Genomic DNA, 23,703 nt, shown 5'->3' with positions numbered 1-23,703 from the left:
AGAAATAGCAAGCAATCGTTTGGGGAATGGAAAACCCACACTGTGGGGCCAAAGTGGTCCAGAGGTACAGTGACAGCAAAGAGTTGGAATTTCTAATCCTCTGAAAGAAGCTGAGCCTCAACTAGGGAAGCACGGGTCTAGTCTACTAGACACTGTTTTTTTTTTTTTTTTTTTTTTTGTAGGGAAACTAAAAGGGCAGATGTTCCACTTCAAAAAGGCAAGGATTGCATAAAGAAGTAGTCTTATTTTTCTATAAAGTAATTTTTTCTGTAGACTTCTGCTTAGACTGTGACTACTAGGAAATCTGTTCAAGGTAGAATTTTGTTCAAATCTTTGTTTTTATTTGAACTTTGAGCCTCTTATATTTCTGTAGAACCTTAACCTACATTTAAAGCTGTCTTATGAGAATTCATATTAGTTAGTGATCAGTGAGTGCCTCTCCTCCACATAGTGATTCAGAGATCCAGACTGCTTCCACCTTCTGGGGTCACCATCCTATAGATCTTCACAGTCAGTAGAATTAATCTGTATCAGGAGAATAAAAGAGGAATAGACACACACTCATAAAAGTCTTGATTCAGAAGTTTCCCATATCACTTGCAATCACATACCATTAGTGAGAACAAACCATGGCTACACCTAGGTGTAAGGAGGGCTGACAAATAAAAACTCTGGTTGGGAAAGTGCTACCTAGTAATAGCTACGTACTCTGGAAGCGGGAGCGTATAGTTTGAAGGACAGGAAGTGTCTCATTTACAGGAATTAAAGAATAGTGCAGTAATCCTTATGTATGGAGTGCTTTTGCTACGGCCAATGATAAAATTTGAGCTTTCCAGTACTGATGAACCTAGTGGCAGGACAGGAATAAAGACGCAGACATAGAGAACATACTTGAGGACACAGTCGGGGAAGGGGAAGCTGGGACGAAGTGAGAGAGTAACATTGACATATATACACTACCAAATGTAAAATAGCTAGCTAGTGGGAAGCTGCTGCATAGCACAGGGAGATCAGCTCAATGCTTTGTGATGACCTAGAGGGGTGGGATAGGGAGAGTGGGAGGGAGGAGATATGGGGATATATGTATTGTATACATATAGCTGATTCACTTTGTTGTCCAACAGAAACTAGCACACTATTGTAAAGCAATTATACTCCAATAAAGATATAAACAAAAAAGAAATTAAAAAATGAAAATAATAAAAATTTTGAGCTTTCAAACAAAAATTTTGAAGAACTTGCATCCACTACCATAATCTTGACAATTTTCCAATGCTTAAAGACCTCTGGTAATTCAGTGGTGATATTAATGAATGTGATTTTTTTTTTTTACTATAAAGAAATGTGTCAACATTTAGAATATCTGCATAACTCACTAAACCAATATTTTACAAATGACTAATGCATTATATTTTTTTAAATTATACATAGTGACAGACCAATGGATTTTAACGCAACAGAGTACGCAAAGCACAGTTACGTGTTTTCAGATTCCACATTGCAACCCACCATTAAGAAACTAGAACTTGTCACATTTGGGTATAGTATTCAAAGAGTATTCACAACTATTAAAATACTCCTCCTTTTTTTTGACTAATCTATGTGATACTGGATTTTCTTAATATGCTTCAATAGATAAATATATACTTCAAAAAATATATCACAGTAGCAGAAATGCAGAAGTAAATATTAGAATCCAGCTGTCTTCTACTAAACCAGTTGTTAGAGATCTTTTAAATGTGAAACAGTGTTACTCTTCTAAAATTTTTTTCTTGAATATAGTTATCTTTTTCGAAAAAGATGCCATTTATGTTAATATGAAATGAGTTTATTACTGTTATTTTTAATGAAATAATAAATACATGTTTAAGATTTCTCAGTTTTAATTTCTAATATAGGAAATACTAATAGATACAAAAACACATATAAACAAAAGTTCTTGTTGTCTTCAATTATTCTTAAGAGTATAAAGTGGTCCTGAGACTAAAATTTTGAGGACCACTCTCCTACAGGAAATCATTGCAAAGGGGTTTGGCCCATGGCATCTGAGAGCTACCATATTCTGCTTATAGTTTTACATTCTGCTTACAGTTTTATAGTTTCTGTGTTGCTTATCCCCAAGCTGGACTCAGTTACTAAGGACATAAGCATGTTTTGATTTGGAGACTTCTCTACAGTTTCTAATGTTTCCTCCGCTCTGATGTATTTAACTTGCACATAAAAGACTTGAATGTCCTTGAGTATGTCATATAATCCCTCTCAGCCTTATTTTTCCACCTGAAAAAAATGAGGTGATTAGAATAGATTATTTCTATAGTTCCCTTTTCTAACATTTCGTTACTCTATGCCTTCTATCCATAGGTACTGAACAAACTCCTAAAGTGCTTGTTGAATGTTGAGGTGAAATTAGCAGTAGAGACTGATGACTTAGATTTATTATTTTGGAACTCTTTCCCCTCAACAGTTCTATCTCTGTGTGTATGTGTGTGTGTGTCTTTGTGTGTATTACTTCCTTAATTTGTGTGCTGGAGGAATGCTGAGGCAGGTCAAGAGCTGAACTGGGGTAAAACATGAGTATATACATATGTATGTGTGTGTATATATGACTGTCAAGGAATGCAATAATCTGGGCTCCATGTATGCTGCTGTCTCAGAATTGCTTCTAATCTAAAACATTTTTAAGACATAATTTCTTCCTCTTGACATTTTAGATGCTTATTGTCATATGGGGTTAACTTTTCTCCAGAATTTTAAACTAAAAGCACTTTCTCTTTTTGTTTTTAATGAGTTAAACAGGCAGCAGGTAGTTAAAATTTGCCTTCCAAACAAAATGGCATATCTCCCTTTTTAGGACTGGAATGTAAGAAGTTACAAAATTTCAGTATCTGGAAGGACTCAGGATTTACAAGCCAGCTCCCCTTAACCAGTATGTTGTTAGATTATTTACAAGACTAAAGTTTTAATGGTCATTTCTCTTATTGTGGTACCACACCATATAACCTTTTAAACTCAGATGAAGATCGTTTTTGAAAAACAACCTTTACACCCCCTCTAATTTTTAAGCCCAATTTTTCCTCTTTATCTGAACTTTAAGGTTTAAGCATTAACATACTTTATGGTTTTTTATAGACTATTGTTTTAACCACAAGTGATAAAAAATATTTCTTCTATTCAGTTAACATGTAACTTTTAAGTACCTGTGTGCACATTACTGTACTTAGTGATGTGAGGAGGTGAAAAATTTTTTAACAAGTTACTCATACACAAGCACTAGTTGATATTTAGCAAATGACATGTTCCAAAAATGCTTCAAGTAATAGCCAGATGGATTAGCTACTTGAACTTTAACTTGCACCTTTGTCATTTTGCTACATCTTCACTCTAAGCAATGCTTAGGGACAATAAAGACAGAACCCTTCAAACTTGAAAATGAGATAGCCCTCTGAGAATTAAGCCAGTAAAATCTCAACATTGCGCTTTTCAGTATACATCATTAAAGAAAAACAAGAAATTTGCATGGCTAAAGAGTGAGGAAACCCCCAAAACAGTAACAGGATGGCCAGAGATATAAACTCCCAAAGTGGCAATAATTTCAATAAGTTGTATTATTGTACTATCATCGGTTAAATTTTTAAAATTTTTATTGGGGTATAATTGATTTACAGTGTTGTATTAGTTTCAGGTATACAGCAAAGTGAATTGCTCTACAAATACATATATCCACTCTTTTTTAGATCCTTTTCCCTTATAGGACAGAGTATTGAGTAGAGTTCCCTGTGCTATACAGTAGATCTTCATTAGTTATCTGTTTTATATATAGTAGTAGGTATATGTCAATCCCAATCTTCCAATTTATCCCTCCCCTCCCTTACCCCCTGGTAACCATAAATTTATTTTCTACGTCTGTAACTCTATTTCAAAGATATGTTTTTGGAGATAATTTCATTTGTAGCCTTTTTCTTAGATTCCACATATAAGCAATATCATGATATTTGTCTTTCTCTGTCTGACTTACTTCACTCACTATGAGAATCTCTGGGTCCATCCATGTTGCTGCAAATGGCATTATTTTGTTCTTTTATATGGCTGAGTAATATTCCATTGTATGTATGTACCACATCTTCTGTATCCATTCCTCTGGAGATGGACATTTAGGTTGCTTCCATGTCCTGGCTATTGTGAATTGTGCTACAATGAACATTGGGGTACATGTAGCTTTTTGACTTATGGTTTTCTCCATATGTACACCCAGGAGTGGGATTGCTGGATCATACGGTAGCTCTATTTTCAGTTTTTTAAGGAACTTCCATACTGTTCTCCATGGTGGCTGTTCCAGTTTGCATTCCCATCACCCTCTCCAGCATTTATTGTTTATAGACTTTCTGATGACGGCCATTCTGATGGGTGTGAGGTGATACCTCATTCTAGTTTTGATTTGCATTTCTCTAATAATTAGTGATTTTGAGCATCTTTTCACATGCTTTTTAATCTTCTGTATGTCTTCTTTGGAGAAATGTCTGTTTAGATTTTCTGCCCATTTTTTGATTGGGTTGTTTGGTTTTTTTTGGCTTTTATACTATGTGAAGAAAGACTATGTGAACAGAAGTGGGGTGAACAATATGTAGCATAGAATAGTTATAGCCCAAAGAACCAGAAACTAGTAGTGTTTTTACAGAACTATCCAAATTTGATTGTTGTGAATTAGATTTCAGAATAACTTGGATAATATATCTTTTAAAATCATTTATCCTCCCTTTGCTGGGATGCAACTTCTTAATTACTAATTTAGCTTCCAAGATAATTTTCCATGGTCTGCCACAGGGTGACTTGCAAATGCCCCCCCCCCCCCCAGGTACATTGGTCTGTAGATTGGTAGCAGTGGTCAGAGGTGCTGGATAGTGTAAAAAGCAGCAGGTTCTTATCGTATTATTAAATGCATTAACATACTCCAGTGAGTGATGTGGAAATATCATGCTAAGGAGAAGTGAATAACAAGAATTTGAATACTTCTTTTTTTAATATTTATTTGTTTATTTGGCTGTGCCGGGTCTTAGTTACAACACACGGGATCTTCGTCACCACGTGTGGGATCTTCATTGTGGCAAGTGAGATCTAGCTCCCTGACAAGGGATCGAACCTGGGCCCCCTGCATTGGGAGTGCAGAGTCTTAACCACTGGACCACCAGGGAAGTCCCAAGAATTTGAATACTTCTAAGAGATTAAGCCACTAGGTTGAACAAAACAAGGTGGTATGTTTCTTTTTTATTGAAGTATAGTTGATTTACAATGTTATATTAGTTTCAGGTGTACAAAATATTGTTTCAACATTTTTATAGGTTATACTCCATTTAAATTTATTATAAAATATTGGCTATATTCCCTGTGCATTACATCCTTGTATCTTATTTATTTTCTACCTAGTAGTTTGTACCTCTTAATCCCATTCACCTATCTTGTCTCTCCCCCCACCCATCGTCCCACTTGTAACCACTAGTTTGTTCTCTGTGAGTCTGTTTTTGTTTTGTTATATTCACTCATTTGTTTTATTTTTTAGATGCTACATATAGGTGAAAATGTGTGTATTTGTCTTTCTCTGTCTGACTTATTTCACTAAGCATAATACCCTCCAGGCCCATCCATGTTACTGCAAATGGCAATTTTTCATTCTTTTTTATGGCTGAGTAACATTCCATTGTGTATATGTATGTATGTATATGTGTGTGTGTGAAGATATATACACATCTTTTTTTTATACACATCTTCTTTATCCATTCATCTGTTCACAGACACTTAGGTCGATTTCATATTATGGCTATTGTAAATAATGCTGCTATGAACATTGGAGAGCATTAATCCTTTCAAATTAGTGTTTTTGTTTTCTTTGGATATATAACCAGGAGTGGAATTTCTTGATCATATGGTGGATCTAATTTTATTTTTTTGAGGAACCTCCATACTCATTTCCATAATGGCTATACTAATGTACATTCTCACCAACAGTGCACAAGAGTTCCTTTACTCCGCATCCTTGCCAAAATTTATTTTTTTTGTCTATTTGATGATAGTCATTCTGACAGGTTGGAGGTGATATCTCATTGTGGTTTTGATTTGCATTTCTCTGATGGTTAGTGATGTTGAGCATCTTTTCATGTGCCTGTTGGTCCTCTTTGAAAAAAATTCTATTCAGGTCTTCTGCCCAGTTTTTAATCAAGTTGTTTGTTTTTTTGACAATGAGTTGTATGAGCTCTTTATATATTTTGGATATTTACTCTTGGCAGACATACCATTTGCAAATATCTTTTCTCATTGAGTATGTTGTCTTTTTGTTTTGTTGATGGTTTCCTTTGCTGTGCAAAAGCTTTTAGTTTAATTAGGTTCATTTGTAATTTTTGCTTTTGTTTCTCTTGCCCGAGGAGAAAGATGCAAAAAAATGTTGTTAAGATTTACATCAAAAGTATATGCCTACGTTTTCTTCTAGAGTTATGGTTTTTAGTCTTAAATTTAGGTTTTTAATCCATTTTGAGTTTGTTTTTATATGGTGTGAGAAAATGTTCTAATCTCATTCTTTTACATGTAGCTTTTCAGTTTTCCCAACAGCGCTTATTGAAGAGACTGTCTTTCCTCATTATGTACTTCTACCTCCTTTATCCTAGATTAATTGACCATATGTTTGTGGGTTTATTTCTGGGCTCTCTATTCTGTGCCATTGGTCTATGTGTCTGTTGTTATGCCAGTACCATGCTGTTTTGATTACTATAGCTGTGTAGTGTAGTCTGGAGTCAGGGAACATGACATCTCCAGCTTTGTTCTTTTTTCTCAAGATTGCTTTGCGTATTCAGGGTCTTTTGTGGTTTCATAAAAATTTTAGGATTATTTGTTCTAGTTCTATAAAAAAGTCATGGGTATTTTGATAGGGCTTGCATTAAATCTGTAGATTGCTTTGGGTAGTATGGAAATTTTAATAATGTTCTTCTAATCCATTACCATGGGATACCTTTCAATTTCTTTGTATCATCTTCACTTGCCTTCTTTAATGTCTTACAGTTTTCAGAGTATAGTTAAGTTTATTCACAGGTATTTTATCCTTTTTGATACAAGTGTAAAATGGAATTGTTGTCTTGTTTTCTCTTTCCAATAGTTCATTATTAGTGTACAGAAAAGCAACCCATTTCTGTATATTGATCTTGTATCTCACAACTTTACTGAATTCATTTATTAGTTCTAATCATTTTTTGGTGGAGACTTTAGGGTTTTCTAAATATAGTCATGTCATCTGCAAATAGTGATAGTTTTACTTCTTCCTTTCCAATTTGGATGCCTTTTATTTCTTTTTCTTGTCTGATTGCTGTGGCTAGGACTTCCAATACTGTGTTAGATAGAAACGGTGAGAGTGGGCATCCTTGCCTTGTTCATGATTTTAGAGGAAAACCTTTCAGTTTTTCACCATTGAGTACAATGTTAGCTGTGGATTTGTCATAAATGGCCTTTATATTGAGATATTTTCCTTCTAAGCTAGCTGCTCTGTGGCATGTGGGATCTACCCACACCAGGGCTCAAACCTGTGTCCCCTGCATTGGTGGGCAGATTCTTAACCACTGTGCCACCAGGGAAGTCATAAACTAACTTTTTTGAGAGTTTTTATCATGAATGGGTGTTGAATTTTGTCAGATGCTTGTTCTACATCTATTGAGATGATCATGTAATTTTTATTTTTCATTTTGTTAATTTGGTATATCACATAGATTTGTGGATACTGAACTATCCTTACATCCCTGGAATAAATCCCACTTGATCATGGTGTATGATCCATTTGATATGTTGTTGAATTTGGTTTGCTAATATTTTATTGAGGATTTTTGCATCTATATTCATCAGAAATATTTGCCTGTGATTTTCTTTTTTGTAATGTCTTTGCCTGGTTTGGGTATCATGGTGGCTTTAAAGAATGAATTTGGATGTGTTTCCTTCTCTTCGATTTTTTGGAATAGTTTGAGAAGGATAGGAGGATAGGGGAGTTTTCTGATTACTGATTTAATTTTAATACTAGTAGTCAGTCTGTTCAGATTATCTATTTCTTCCTGCTTCAGTCTTGGAAGATTGTATGTTTCTAGGAATTTATCCATTTCTTCTAGTCTGTCCAGTTTGTTGGCATATATCTGCTCATAGTACTCTCTTATGATTGTATTTTTGTGATATCAGTTATAGCTTCTCCTCTTTCATTTCTTATTTTATTTGTGTCCTCTCTCTTTTTTTCTTAATGAGCCTGGATAAAGGCTTACCAATTTTATTTATCTTTTCAAAAACCAGCTCTTGGTTTTATTGATTTTTTTCTATTATTTTTTGGGGGGTCTCTTTTATTTATTTCCACTCTGATCTTTATTATTTCCTTCCTTCTGCTGACTTTGGACTTTGTTCTTCTTCTAATTCCTCTAGATGGTTGGTTAGGTTTTTTATTAGAGATTTTTCTTATTTCCTGAGGTATGCCTATATTGCTATAAACTTCCCTCTTAGAACCGCTTTAGCTGCATCCCATAGATTTTGGAAAGTTGTGTTTTTATTTTCATTTTCATTTGTCTCAAGGTATTTTCTGATTTCCTTTGATTTCTTTGTTGACCTATTAGTTTTTTAGTAGCATGTTGTTTAGTCTCCATGTGTTTGTGTTTTTCCCATTTTTCTTCTGGTAATTAACTTCTAGTTTCATACCATTGTGGTTGGAAAAGATACCTTAACTGTTTATTGTAGTTATAGTTGATTTTATAATTTTTGTCTTTTAATCTTCATACTAGCTTATTTAAGTGGTTAATTCACAGCCTTTACTATATATTTGCCTTTACCAATGGGATTTTTCCCTTCCTTTAAGTTCTTATTTCTTGTTATAGCCTTTTCTTTTTCATATAAAGAAGACCCTTTAACACTTCTTGTACAGTCAGTTTAGTAATATGAACTCTTAATTTTTGCTTATCTGAGAATCTCTATATCTCTCCTTCAGTGCTGAAATGACAACCTTGATGGGTAGAGTATCCTAAGTTGTAGACTTTTTCCTTTCAGCACATTAAATGTATCATGCCGCTCCCTTATGGCCTGCAAAGTTTCTGCTGAAAAATCAGCTTATAGCCTTATGGGGGTTCCCTTGTATGTAACTTTTTTTTTCTCTTGCTGCCTTTAGAATTCTCTCTTTACATTTTGCCATTATAACTATGATATGTCTTGGTGTGGGTCTCTTTGTTTTCACTTTCTTTGGGACTCTCTGTGATTCCTGTACCTAGATATCTCTCTCCTTCATGTGTGGGAAGTTTTCAGCCATTATTTCATCAAATACATGTCTACCCCTTTTTCTCTTCTCCTTCTGGGACCCCTGTAATGTGAACGTTAGTACACTTGATATTGTCCAGAGGTTCCCTTAAACTATTCTCATTTTTTAAATTTGTTTTTCTTTTTGCTATTCTGATTGTGTAATTTCTATTATTCTATCTTCCAGATAGCTCATGCATTCTTCTGTTATCACCGAATCTGCTGTTAATTCCTATAATTTATTTTTCAATTCAGTTATTGAATTCTTTGGCTCTGACTGGTTCTTTTTTCTATTTTCTAGTTCTTTCTTAAAATTCTCATGATGTTCATCTATTTTTTCCCCCAAGTTCAGGTAGCCATCTTATTACTATTGCTTCAAGCTCTTTATGAGGCAAATTGTTTATATCTGTTTCATTGGAGTTTTTTCAGGGGTGGTTTCTTGTTCTTTTGTTTGAAACATATTCTTCTGTCTTCTCATTTTGTTTACATTTCTCTGTCTCTATGAAATTAGGTGAAACAGTTACCTATTCTGATATTGAGGGTGTGTCCTTGTGTGGGAGTGTCCCTATGCAGTTTTCTTATGCCCAGAGGCTTTGTTAGGTGGCTATACCTGAAGTGAGCAAGGGCCAGGTCTTTCCCTGAGGTGTGCTGGCAGCCACCACCTTGGTGGGAAGTAGGGCTGGAGCCAGAGCCAGGTGCAAGCTGGGACTTCTCCTTTGCTCAGTGTCCATCACTGCTCTATCAGGGGTGGGGTCTGGGTCCAAGAGGTTGGAACAGGAGCCCTGAGGGGCTTGGGTTTTTCCAGGGTTTCTCCACCTTGGTTTAGGGGTGGCTGGGGCCTAAGGGCTTGGGGCTGCACTTCTGTGCTGGTTTCACTTTTCCCCAGTGTGCTTACCTCGGTTAGACGTTGGGTCAGGCCAGAAGGGTTGGTGCTACACTAGTGAGCTGGCTCACTCAGTGTGGGAAGGGACACATGCTCGAGTGTGATAATTGTCTCTGCCCTGGAGCTAGTCTCACTCCCTCCTGATTGTGAGTAAGAATGCACTCTGGCAGTGGTAGTCTTTGCCCTGGAGCTAGTCTCACTCCCTCCCAAGTCTGTGCACCAAGCTGCATCCTGATATGCTGGCAGTGGCTGCCAATACCCTGATCAAAGTGAAACTGCACCCCTTCAGATGTGACTTGAACCCAGCCACACCTCAGATGGGATTTGAACCCACAGCCTCTGACTTAGGAGAGGACTCAAACCCATTTGCACCTCAGCTGGGACTCAAACCCACAATCTTCTAACTGAAACCACACAACCCATCTCAGGACTTAATGAAGTTCAGGTTCTTTATGCCTCCGTGCAGAAGGAATTCAGTGAGAGACAAAGTGATAGGCAAGAAGTAGATTTATTATTATCCTTTGTAAAGAATTTGCAGGAAAACGGGACATGAGAGGATGGTCATGTCCCAGGTCTTGGGTGAGTCCCTGGGATGGGCCCACCAAGTGAGGGTCTTTGGCTCCACGCAGAAGGAATTCAAGAGCGAGCCATAGTAAAGTGAAGGCAGAGATACACATTCCATAGACAGAATGCTGGCCATCTCAGAAGGTGAGACCAGCCCTAGGAGAAACACACTCCAAAGACAGAGTGTGGGCCATCTCAGAAGGTGAGAGAGGCCCTGAAATACGGGGTAGTTAGTTTTCATGGGCTGGGTAATTTCATAGGCTTACGAGTGGGAGGGTTATTCCAACTATTTTGAGGAAGGGGTGGGGATTTTGAGGAATTGGGCCGCTGCTCACTTTTTGCCCTTTTATGATAGGCCTCGGGACTGTCATGGCACCTGTGGGTGTGTCATTTAGCACGCTAATGTATTACAGTGTGCGTATAATGAGTCTCAAGGTCTACTGGAAGTCAAATTTTCCACCACCTTGGGCCTAATTGGTTCTAACCAGTTTATGTAGTATCCTCAACAGCTATGTCATTCTTTTAAAGGTTGTGCCCTGACCCCTTCCATTCTGTCTCAAAACCCCTCACTCCCCAGGAAGGATCCCTGAGCCTGTGAAATAACCCCCTCCTCTTCTGTGTCCTCTGCTAGGGATGCAGGTCCTGACCAGATCACTTCTCCCTTCCTACTAGATTGTGTGTGAATCTTTCCTCACAGCTTTGGTTGTAGAGGAGCCTTCCTGCTAGTTCCCAGTGAGAGTCATTCGATATGTAGTTGTAGCTTTGATGTTTTCGTGAGGGGAGGTGAGTCCAGTATCCTCCTGTTCTGTCACCTTGAATCCACCCCAAGATGGTACATTTCTATTCATTTGCAACAACTACATTTATATATTGCTTAAATATTGGAATAATGCTTTGTAATGAGGTGTGCTCATTATTCTGTCACTGAATTGGAATTGGTTTATGCATTCATTGAATGAATATTTGCTGACAGCTTACTCTGTGCCAGACACTGTTAAAGGTGCTTGGGATATGTAAGTGAACAAAATAGATAAGATACATTTTTTTTTAAATTAAGGACTAGTGAGGAGAAAAAGACAATGGGATAAACACAGTGGACTAAGGAAACTCGAAGGTTTATGGTGGGCAGTGAGAAGATTGGACAGATAAAGTAGAGCCAGTTGTTTGACAGCTTTGGATGCTATTTTAAAGAATTTAAATTCAATAGTCAGTAAGCAGCTAACATGGATTCTTTAACTGACAACTGACATCGTCAAAGTAGTATTTCAGGAAGATTAAGGAAATAGGTAGTATCTGAGATGGGCAGGAACTTGAGACAGAAGAATGATTAGGGAACAATTGCTAAACTCTAGACATGAGGTAATGAGGTTGTAAAGGACCAAGAAAGACATACAACTGAGATGTTGAAAAAGAAGAGGCTAGCTAGGTTTTGGTGATAACGGATAGTCAAAGAGAAGTAGAGGTAAGAATAAAGCTGACTAAATTTTGAGCATAAATTTTAGGGAAAGTGTTTATCCATTCCCATGTACAGAGGGTTGGAATATATATTGGGGAAAAGATTCCTGAAAATCAAATTTGCAATTTACATTTTTAAAGGCTTTAAAACTTATCGGTCTAATAATTCTGTTTCTTATAATTATCTTAATAAGATAATCATAAATATAAAGGAGTATGTACAAAAAAATCATTTATGTTAGTGAAAAATTTGAAACAACCAAAATAACCAACAATAGAAGATCAGTTAAGTCTCACTCAGCCTAGCTGGATCCATTAACTGGTTGATTAATAGAAAAATTTTAAAGTGGAGACTCATTAAATTGATATGTACATATGCCTTAAGTATTTTCTTTACTTCAAACATAACTGTGTACATTCGTCAATTTTTTATATGGGGCTATTGTCTTTTCCATATCAATGGGCATATCATGTCCATTAAAATATTGTCTACAGTGTACAGTTAGAGTTTCTTTAAAATGGCATGAGAATTCAATGATATCTGCCAAACAATCTGAGTGCATAATTCTAGACTTTTATTACTTTTTTTCCTGTTTTTTTTTCCCATACCTAATTTAAGTTTTTAATCACTTACATTTTTCCATTGCCCCTCCATAGGCCACTCTAAGGACTTTGGCTTTTATTCTAATATGGAAAACAGCTGCAGTTTTGAATAGAGAAATCGCATTATCTGAGATATGATATAACAGAATCACTCTGGCTACTCTGAGAATGGACTATGGTGTGTGTGTGACAGGTGTTGGGAGTAAGGGGAGGGTGTCCTTTGAGCACTTTATACTCCATAATTGTTTCATTGCAAAAACAACTGTGGCTCTCTTTCCAGTGTTTGCATTTCCTTTTAGCCCCAATGTGAATAACGAAATATGGAGACAATAGGAAAACTAGGGATCCAAGAAGCACGGCAGACTTTAGAACCATCTTAGAAAATATGGAATTAGGTGGGAAGCAACATAAGGCTTTTCAGGGTGTTTAAGGAAGAAACAAAGACAAAGAATCCGGTATAATTCCTAGAAAGTCCTCTCCACCCCTGCTGCCATCATTTAGCTAATTGGTTCTCAAATGCATAGGCCCATTAGAATCTCCTGGAGAGCTTTAAAAATACAAGTGCCTGGGCCCCATCCCAGATATACTGATGCATTTGGTCTGGAGTGGGACCTAGGTCTCATTATATATATATATATATATATATATAAAAAAATCCCAGGTGATTCCAATGTGCATCTTGCATTAAAATAAATTGTTTTTCAAGTCTGTTTAGGTCTTATCCTCATATGATATTGGGTAACTTGTGACTGATTACCTCCACCATCTAGGACAAAACTGTATGGCTTGAGGAATTTCAGTGGCATTTATGATCTTATTCTCTTGAGGTAGGGTGGTGGAGGGGGAGGTTATCTTCATGTTGGGTCTGAAGGCAGGGTCATTTCCTTCACGTAGAGGCAAAGTGATGTTAGTTTTCCACCTACATTAGGAGATCTAAGAAGGCACAACTCAAGCTAATAGGCAGTACACACTGTGGTTCAAACCTTTTCTCAATTATCCTATGTGGCATTGTACCATAAAGTATCCCTCAGGGAAGGATCAAATATGTTGCCACAGAGGATATACCTTCTTCGTCTTTCTCTGCTGAATGGCTCACCACTGAAAGCCATGAATTACTCGTTATTAGGCCCTAAAGAATGCTGTCTTTGTGGCAGTGGCCTTAAATACATTGTTTCTGACTTGTGTTAGTCAGCCTTTAAGATGGCCTCCAGTGATTCCTGCTTTCTGGTTTGTATGCTGTTGTTAATTCCCTCTCCTTGAGTACAGGCAGAAGCGATGAGACACTTCTGAAGATTAGGCTATGAAATACTGTAACTTCCGTTGTGGGCACTCTTTTTCATTCTCTCTGATTCCTTGCTCTGTGGGAAACAAACTGCCATGTTGTAAGTGGAGCTATGGAGAAGCTCACGTGGCGAGAAAGTGGTATTTCAAACCCACAACCAGTGAGGATCTAAGGTCGATCCGTCTCTGAGTTGAGCATTGAGATAACAGATAACTGCAGTTCTGGCCAACACCTTGATTGCAACCTTATAGAAGATTCTAGCTAGAGACACCTAGCTAAACCATACACAGGTCCCTAACCACATTAACTATGAGATAATGAAAACTTGCTGTTTAAGCCATTAAGTTTTAGGATAATTTGTTACACAATGATAGATAACTAATACGTGTCTGGCTGGACTTATCAAGAGAAAGGCCTTCCATCTTCAAGCTAAATGTTATTATTCATTTCACATTTCAGTTATTAGACTATAAGTTCTATTCATATGAAAAGAAAATAAATTTTTATCACCTCATAAATTCAATTTGACGATTTGGAAACTCCTGAAATTGAAGAGACTAGGACTTTCTCTGTTGCTTTCTGGAAAATCTTTGCAACTCAGGAGAAAGTAAGGAGGACCTTCAAAATGGTGGAGGAGTAAGACATGGAGATCACCTTCCTCCCCACAAATACATCAAAAATACAACTACATGTAGAACAACTCCTACAGAACACCTCCTGAATGCTGGCATAAGACCTCAGACTTCCCAAAAGGCAAGAAACTCCCCATGTACCTGGATAGGGCAAAAGAAAAAAACAGAGACAAAAGAATAGGGATGGGACCTGCACCTCTGGGAGAGAGCTGTGAAGGAGGAAAAATTACCACACACTAGGAAGCCCCGTGTCTGGTGGAAATGGGGGGTGCGTGGGGGGGGAAGCTTCAGAGCTACAGAGGAGAGTGTAGAAACAGGGGTGCAGAGAGCAAAGCGAAGAGATTCCCACACAGAGGATCAGTGCCGACCAGCAGTCACCCGCCGGAGCGGGTGGGGGCTGGGAGCTGAGGCTCGGGCTTCGGAGTTCAGATCCCAGGGAGAGGACTGGGGTTGGCTGCGTGAACACAGCCTGAAGGGGGCTAGTGAGCCACAGCTAAGCTGGGGGGAGTCCGGGAAAAATCTGAAACTGCCTAAGACTCAAGAGACCATTGTTCGGGGTGCGCGAGGAGATTCGGAACACCGCCTAAACGAGCTTCACAGATGGTGCGAGCCAGGGCTATCAGCGCGGACACCAGAGTCGGGCATGAAATCCTAAGGCTGCTGCTGCAGCAACCAAGAAGGCTGTGTCTAATTGGTAATTACCATTCTTATTAATTGATATTTATTGGACATTCCATCCAAAACAACAGAATACACTTTCTTCTGAAGTGCTCATGAAACATTCTCCAGGATACATCATATCTTGGGTCACAAATCAAGCCTCGGTGAGTTTAAGAAAATTGAAATCATATCAAGCACCTTTTCTGACCACAACGCTATGAGACTAGATATCAATTACAGGAAAAAAACTGTTAAAATACAAAAACATGGAGACTAAATAATACACTACTAAATAACCAAGAGATCACTGAAGAAATCAAGAGGAAACCAAAAAATACCTAGAAACAAATGACAATGAAAACATGATGACCCAAAACCTATGAGATGCAGCAAAAGAAGTTCTAAGAGGGAAGTTTATAGCAATACAATCCTACCTCAAGAAAGAAGAAACGTCTCACATAAACAACATAACTTTAAACCTAAAGCAATTAGAGAAAGTACAAAAAAAAACCCCCCAAAGTTAGCAGAAGGAAAGAAATCATAAAGATCAGATCAGAAATAAATGAAAAAGAAATGAAGGAAACAATAGCAAAGATCAATAAAATTAAAAGCTGGTTCTTTGAGAAGATAAACAAAATTGATAAACCTTTAGCCAGACTCATCAAGAAAAAAAGGGAAAAGACTCAAATCAAGAGAATTAGAAATGAAAACGGAGAAGTAACAACTGACACTGCGGAAATACAAAGGATCATGAGAGATTACTACAAACAACTATATGCCAACAAAATGGACAACCTGTAAGAAATGGACAAATTCTTAGAAAAGGACAACCTTCTGAGCCTGGACAAGGAAGAAATAGAAAATATAAACAGACCAATCACAAGCACTGAAATTGAAACTGTGATTAAAATTCTTCCAACAAACAAAAGCCCAGGACCGGATGGCTTCACAGGCGAATTCTATCAAATGTTTAGAGAAGAGCTAACACCTATCCTTCTCAGACTCTTCCAAAATAGAGGGAGGAGCATTCCCAAACTCATTCTACGAGGCCACCATCACCCCGATACCAAAACCAGACAAAGATGTCACAAAAAAAGGAAACTACAGGCCAATATCATTGATACACATAGATGCAAAAATCCTCAACAAAATACTAGCAAACAGAATCCAACAGCACATTAAAAGGATCATACACCATGATCAAGTGGGGTTTATCCCAGGAATGCAAGGATTCTTCAATATATGCAAGTCAATCAATGTGATACTCCATATTAACGAACTGAAGGATAAAAACCATATGATCATCTCAATAAATGTGGAAAAAGCTTTCAACAAAATTCAACACCCATTTATGATGAAAACCCTCCAGAAAGTAGGCATAGAGGGAACTTACCTCAACGTAATAAAGGCCATATATGACAAACCCACAGCCAACATCATTCTCAATGGTGAAAAGCTGAAAGCATTTCCTCTAAGATCAGGAGCAAGACAAGGTTGTCCACTCTCACCAGTATTATTCAACATAGCTTTGGTAGTTTTAGCCCCAAAAATCAGAGAAGAAAAAGTAATAAGAGGAATCCAAATAGAAAAAGAAGTAAAGCTGTCACTGTTTGCAGATGACACGATACTATATGTAGAAATCCTAAAGATGCTACCAAAAAACTACTAGAGCTAATCAATGAATTTGGTAAAGTAGCAGGATACAAAATTAATGCACAGAAATCTCTTGCATTCCTACACACTAATGATGAAAAATCTGAAAGAGAAATTAAGGAAACAATCCCATTTACCATTGCAACAAAAAGAATAAAATATCTCGGAATAAACCTACCTAAGGAGCCAAAGACCTGTGCTGAAAACTATAAGACACTGATGAAAGAAATTAAAGATGATACAAACAGATGGAGAGATGATATACCATGTTCTTAGATTGGAAGAATCAACACTGTGAAAATGACTATACTAACCAAAGCAATCTACAGATTCAGTGCAATCCCTATTAAATTACCAATGGCATTTTCACAAAACTAGAACAAAAAATTTCACAGTTTGTATGGTAACACAAAAGACCGTGAATAGCCAAAGCAATCTTGAGAAAGAAAAAATGGAGCTGGAGGAATCAGGCTCCTGACTTCAGACTATACTACAAATCTACAGTACCCAAGACAATATGGTACCGGCACAAATCAGAAATATAGATCAATGGAACAGGATAGAAAGCCCAGAGATAAACCCACACACATATGGTCACCTTATTTTTGATGAAGATAGCAAGAATATACAATGGAGAAAAGACAGCCTCTTCAATAAGTGGTGCTGGGAAAACTGGACAGCTACATGTAAAAGAATGAAATTAGAACACTCCCTCTTACCATACATGAAAATAAACTCAAAATGGATTAAAGACCTAAATGTAAGGCCAGACACTATAAAACTCTTAGAGGAAAACATAGGCAGAACACTCTATGACATAAATTACAGCAAGATCCTTTTTGACCCACCTCCTAGAGAAATGGAAATAAAAACAAAAATAAATGGGACCTAATGGAACTTAAAACTTTTGTACAGCAAACGAAACCATAAACAAGACAAAGAGACAACTCTCAAAATGGAAGAAAATATTTGCAAATGAAGCAACTGACAAAGGATTAATCTCCAAAATTTACAAGCAGCTCATGCAGTTCAATATCCAAAAAGCAAACAACCCAATCCAAAAATGGGCAGAAGACATAAATAGACATTTCTCTAAAGAAGATATACAGATAGCCAACAAACGTGAAAGGATGCTCAACATCACTAGTCATTAGAGAAATGCAAATCAAAACTAAAATGAGGTATCACCTCACACCAGTCAGAATGGCCATCATCAAAAAATCTACAAACAATAAGTGCTGGAGAGGGTGTGGAGATAAGGGAACCCTCTTGCACTATTGGTTGGAATGTAAACTTATCCAGCCACTATGGAGAATAGTATGGAGGTTCCTTAAAAAACTAAAAATAGAACTACCATACGACCCAGCAATCCCACTACTGGGCATATACCCTGAGAAAACCATAATTCAAAAAGAGTCATGTACCACAATATTCATTGCAGCACTATTTACAATAGCCAGGACATGGGCACAACCTAAGTGTCCATCAACAGATGGATGGATAAAGAAGATGTGGCACATATATACAATGGAATATTACTCAGCCATAAAAAGAAATGAAATTGAGTTATTTGTAGTGAGGTGGATGGACCTAGAGTCTGTCATTGACAGTGAAGTAAGTCAGAAAGAGAAAAACAAATACCATATGGTAACACATATATATGGAATCTAAAAAGAAAAATAAATGGTTCTGAAGAACCTCGGGGCAGGACAGGAATAAAGATGCAGATATAGAAAATGGACTTGAGGACACGGGAAGGGGAAAGGGTAAACTGGGACAAAGTGAGAGAGTAGCATTGACATATATACACTACCAAATGTCAGATAGCTAGTGGGAAGCAGCCGCATAGCACAGGGAGATCAGCTTGGTGCTTTGTGACCACGTAGAGGGGTGGGATAGGGAGGATGGGAGGGAGACGCAAGAGGGAGGGGATATGGGGATATATGTATACGTATTGCTGATTCACTTTGTTATACAGCAGAGACTAACCATTGTAAGGCAAGTATACTCCATTAAAGATGTTAAGAAAAAAACAAGTACGTTTTCTTGGCAAACCATTCTAAGTTATAGGATGAGTGGAAGCATATGTGGGCCTGAAGGTACATCACCTTCATTGAAAGCAGCCGCTCTGCTGGATGCATATAGAAGTGGAATAAAGAGTAGCCTGGGAGTGGGCAATACAGGGGTAGGAAATTGAGATTCAAACTATTATGTATAAAATAAGCTACAAGGATATATTGTACAACACAGGGAATATAGCCAATATAATAACTATAAATGGAATATAACCTTCAAAAAGTGTGAATCACTATATTGGACACCTATAACTTACATAATACTGTATATCAGCTATATATCAATTAAAAATAGTAAAGTTTAAAATAAAGAGTAGCCTGGCAACAGTGTTGAAATAGGCATGAAGGTTTAATGAACTATGGCATATTAAGATATGCATTAAGAACTCAAATCAGAGAGACCAATTAATAGGTATTCTCTAAAAACTGTTTTAAGGTGATCATAGAAATGGTCAAGGCTGATAATCATCTGATACCCACAAGTTAGTCACAGTGGCCTGAATCTATTCTAATAGAACAGTGGTATATTCTGATTGACCAGTAACCACTCATACTCGTCATTAAATATTTTTAATGTCACTCTGGTTCATAGTAAACTTTTACATAAACTTTTGGTTTTCTTTAGCCATGTGTCACCTGCGTGTAAAGTTGAACTATGAGAGGTACAGGATCTCTTGTGTCTTATTCATGCCCAAGTATATGGCAGTGGGATAGTAGTGTAAATGAAGCCACATGATAAAGCTTACACATTTTTCTGATGCATCACTTTTTCCCACTGGTATGAATTTTATATTAAAGCAAACATAAATATATAGTGGAATAAAATGCAAAAATCACATGTGTTTTAAGAGAATGATTTTCAAGAAAATTTGTGTCTTTGGTGGGCTACCTTTGCATTATTCCTTAGACTCTCATTCTCTACCTCTACTAGTATTGGTATTTAAGTAGAAAATTGTGAGAGGCACTGATTTAGGATATTTGTGGATACAGAATTGCTTTTACTATAGCTGGTCCCATAGTCCATCTCTATGTTATTTGTCACTTTAGAGAATCAGAAGGATAAACTCTGAGAGATGGAAACTAAGAATTTATCTCCAGCATCCCTTCTCTTCTGTCATTAAGTTGAATTTTAGCCAACTCAAAGGCTGATAATTTATATTATAGCATTTTTTATGTAAAAATGTTTTAGTTCACTAATTGCATTGAAAGTATCTTTTTTATTACTTCTTTTGTTAACATTTTATATTCTTCTGTTTAATTTTTTCCTTCCTAATTCTTGGCAACCAATGTATTTAACCAATTTTTTCTCTTTCAAAGAACATTTAGAAAGGTTACTCTGTTTATCTGGCTATTTTGCACAGTGCTTTCCATTTGTAAGTAAAGAGGTGCATTTAAAAGTTGAATAGGGGGCTTCCCTGGTGGCGCAGTGGTTGAGAGTCTGCCTGCCGATGCAGGGGACGTGGGTTCGTGCCCCGGTCCGGGAAGATCCCACATGCCGCGGAGCGGCTGGACCCGTGAGCCATGGCCGCTGAACCTGTGCGTCCGGAGCCTGTGCTCCGCAATGGGAGAGGCCACAACAGTGAGAGGCCCGCGTACCGCAAAAAAAAAAAAAAAAAAAAAGTTGAATAGGAGTCAGAATTAGAAATTTCATCATTTTTTTCCTCCTTTTGAGTCAAATATGACAGTATAGACTATTATATATGAAGTGAAGTGCCAAAACATGTCACATTTGCATGCAAATGTAAAGGTTATATCTCAATAGGAATAATTTTTTTAAAAGACCACTAATAATCCTAATCATCCAAGAGTAGGAAATACATGCTGAATGACCTAGACTCTTGTGGCAGCTCTGAACCTAACCAGCTATGTGATTTGGAATCTGTTACAGTCTCAATTTCCTGGTCTACAAATGAATAGTAAGGACTAAGGCCGCTTGCAGTGTTTAGATTCTTGAATTCTAAGTGTATGTAACTAGTGCAGCTTTTATTTTCTAAAATTTTCACATTACGTGTAAAAAAAAGGGGGAGGGAGGATAAAGAATTATAAGTACTTGTTTCTAGAAACACTACTGGATTGGACTTACTGCTAAATGTTGGTTAATTCAGCGTTGCTTTGTAATTTGTTCATAACTATAACTCTATAGTCAGAGTATTTGGTCCTAATATAGCTCATAACTTATATACATACACACTGTTTCTGTTTAAATTTCCATATAATCATGTTTCACCCTTTTTAAAATAAAGTACGGTTAGTCTCATTATGAATTTTCTTTGATACTCAAACATTGAGTGAATTCATATAAAAAATTGATTATGGACAGGCACTCTGCTAGACACTAAGGAAACAAATATGAAAAACATAGATCCTCAAAAAAAAAAAAAAAACCATATAGGTCCTCTTCTGCTCTCAGTGTGTTCACAAGACACCAGTAACAGAACCCTGATCTAGGAACCTAGGCTAGCAAGGCCCTTGAATCATACAACAGTTAAGAATATTATTCATGGCATTTCCCCAGAGTATATCTGAGGAAGGGCAATTTTTTCTAGCTTCCTGCAGCCTCATCATGTAGATTGAGTCACAAGGAAATCAAATGAACCTATTATTTCTGTTAACTTAGCCTTTTCATGTAACTCTCTCTTATAAATGTATTATCAGTTAATATTTGTATAAAATAAAGGGACTTAAAAGACAAATATTTTGAAATAAAAACCACCCTTATTAGCATAACACCAATTTAATTTCGATAAATGTTGGCCTTCTACTGATGAACATTAAAGTGCTAACAAGATCTACCAATGCCAGAATTATGAAGTAGAAATTTATCTTTTCAATAAGTCCATTATCTGTAGCCTGACCTCAAGCCTTCATTGCTATTCAGGGCCTCAAATCCCTAAGTATAGACTCTACTTTGGGCATTGTGCTCTTGCCATTGAACAGGAAAACAACTTTCAATGCTGCCATATTTTGAATGGCAGAGATTTCTAGAGATTAGAAAAACTACTAACTTTAAATATGCATATTTTTTAAATGTTGTACTATTCTACTCGTGAACTCAAATATAGTTTAACTTTAAAATCCTGTAAGTTCTTTTATCTACAGTGATTTTACTTATAAGATCCAATTTAGTTGACAAGAGTATGTGGCAAAACATATTTCACATTTTTGTATTGTTCCTTGTGAGACATCTATTGTAAGAATTGCTGCAAGCTGTCATTTTTGTCTGCTGTCCAGGATTTGCTGGCCTGAGTGCTGTGTACTAGACTTGGTGTTGCTCATGAGGGGGAGGGGGAACTTGCAATTGAGCCAGACGGTTTTGTTATTGCTTTAGAATTAAAAGCATATGAAACACATACAGCTTATTAAGGTTTTTTTTTTATAAATAACATAAACTTAAATAACAAAACAGTAAAGTTCAAATACAACTTAAAATAGAGTTTAATGCGGTAACCACAGGATAAAAGCATGATTATTTGTGGGAAGAACATTATTAAAAGCCATATTCCCGAATATGAATTATACAAAAGATAGATTATGTTACTTGAAAAAAACATAAAAGATTTTTGAATTTTACTTTTAGGGATTATAAAATGTTATTTTGTGGTGAGTGAGATGAAGTACAGTATTATCATCATTATTGCTATTTTATATACAAGATTTTTGAAAACATCCTTTAAGCAATACCCTTTCAATTGGGAGCAGCACTAGGAATTTTGTTCTTGTTAACAGGTACAAGCATGTTCTAATCTTATACTCTTGTAAAACTACCTCTTTGATTCATTTCCATAATAGAATTTTTGAGAATATTCCTTCTTTTCTGATTAGAATTTAAGTGGTTCATAATTTTTCACTAGAAAGCATTCAGATACTGCTCATCTTCCATAGTTAGTGTTGGCTTGATTATCTGACAAATCATTCCAGCAGCTTTTAGGTCTGACACATCTTATATAACATCATCTGCATTATTATTATTATAGCAGCCATTTTATAAGCAGATAGGAATATTTAAATAATCATTATCAGATAATCAAATCTAACAGTCTTAAGGGTAAATTAATTTAAGAAAAAAACATTACTATTACTGACATCATGATTGTACAACCAGTTTTACAATTTTTTACAACTTTTAGTTACTAAATCTGATTTTTGTGTATATTTTTTCAAATCTTTCTTTAATGCAGTCTCTTAAAATAAACATAAATGCGCAAGTCCAGCTTGATCAGTTTTTCAGTAGTTTTCCAGCCTTTCTTGGTTACTTAAAAAAAAAAAAAAAAGAAAAGAGAAAAGGAAGAAAACAGTCCACTTAAAGAAATCTCCCTGCTGGAACTGGTTTCTTATATGCCATATATGATTAGGTTATTGCCATAGGAAGAAAGTGGGCTGTTTTTTGTTCTTTCTTCGTTTTTTTCCCTCTTACAGGAACCCCCTTTTGATTTAAGGCAACAAACATTTCTCCTCCACTGTGTGTCCATTTAGCTGATGCATATGTGTTGTAGTGGTTTTCCAGAATTAATTCTTTGAAGTTACAATCTTCATTGCATTCTTTCTGCAAAGAACAACAAACAAACAACATTATCCAAATTATTTTTGGAGGGACTCAATTAGACA

The 23,703-nt window shown here is 36.6% G+C and overlaps 2 protein-coding genes across 6 annotated transcripts in view; one reads left to right on the top strand and one right to left on the bottom strand.

Moving 5' to 3' along the window:
• Nucleotides 1-23,703, top strand: part of FAM227B (family with sequence similarity 227 member B) — a 279,436-nt gene that overhangs the window by 81,062 nt on the left and 174,671 nt on the right. The window lies entirely within an intron of this gene.
• FGF7 (fibroblast growth factor 7) overlaps nt 19,022-23,703 on the bottom strand; it is a 67,025-nt gene continuing 62,343 nt past the window's right edge. Inside the window, exon 4 of the mRNA XM_060005220.1 lies at nt 19,022-23,641. Within this exon, the coding sequence (XP_059861203.1) occupies nt 23,447-23,641 (195 nt within the window). The 3' untranslated portion in view covers nt 19,022-23,446. The remainder of the gene's footprint in view (nt 23,642-23,703) is intronic.

Source organism: Delphinus delphis, chromosome 2, assembly GCF_949987515.2.
Source record: "Delphinus delphis chromosome 2, mDelDel1.2, whole genome shotgun sequence".
In the NCBI taxonomy this organism is placed as follows: domain Eukaryota; kingdom Metazoa; phylum Chordata; class Mammalia; order Artiodactyla; family Delphinidae; genus Delphinus; species Delphinus delphis.
The sequence above is the reverse complement of the archived record's forward strand: the minus strand, read 5'-3'. Positions and strand labels throughout refer to the sequence as shown.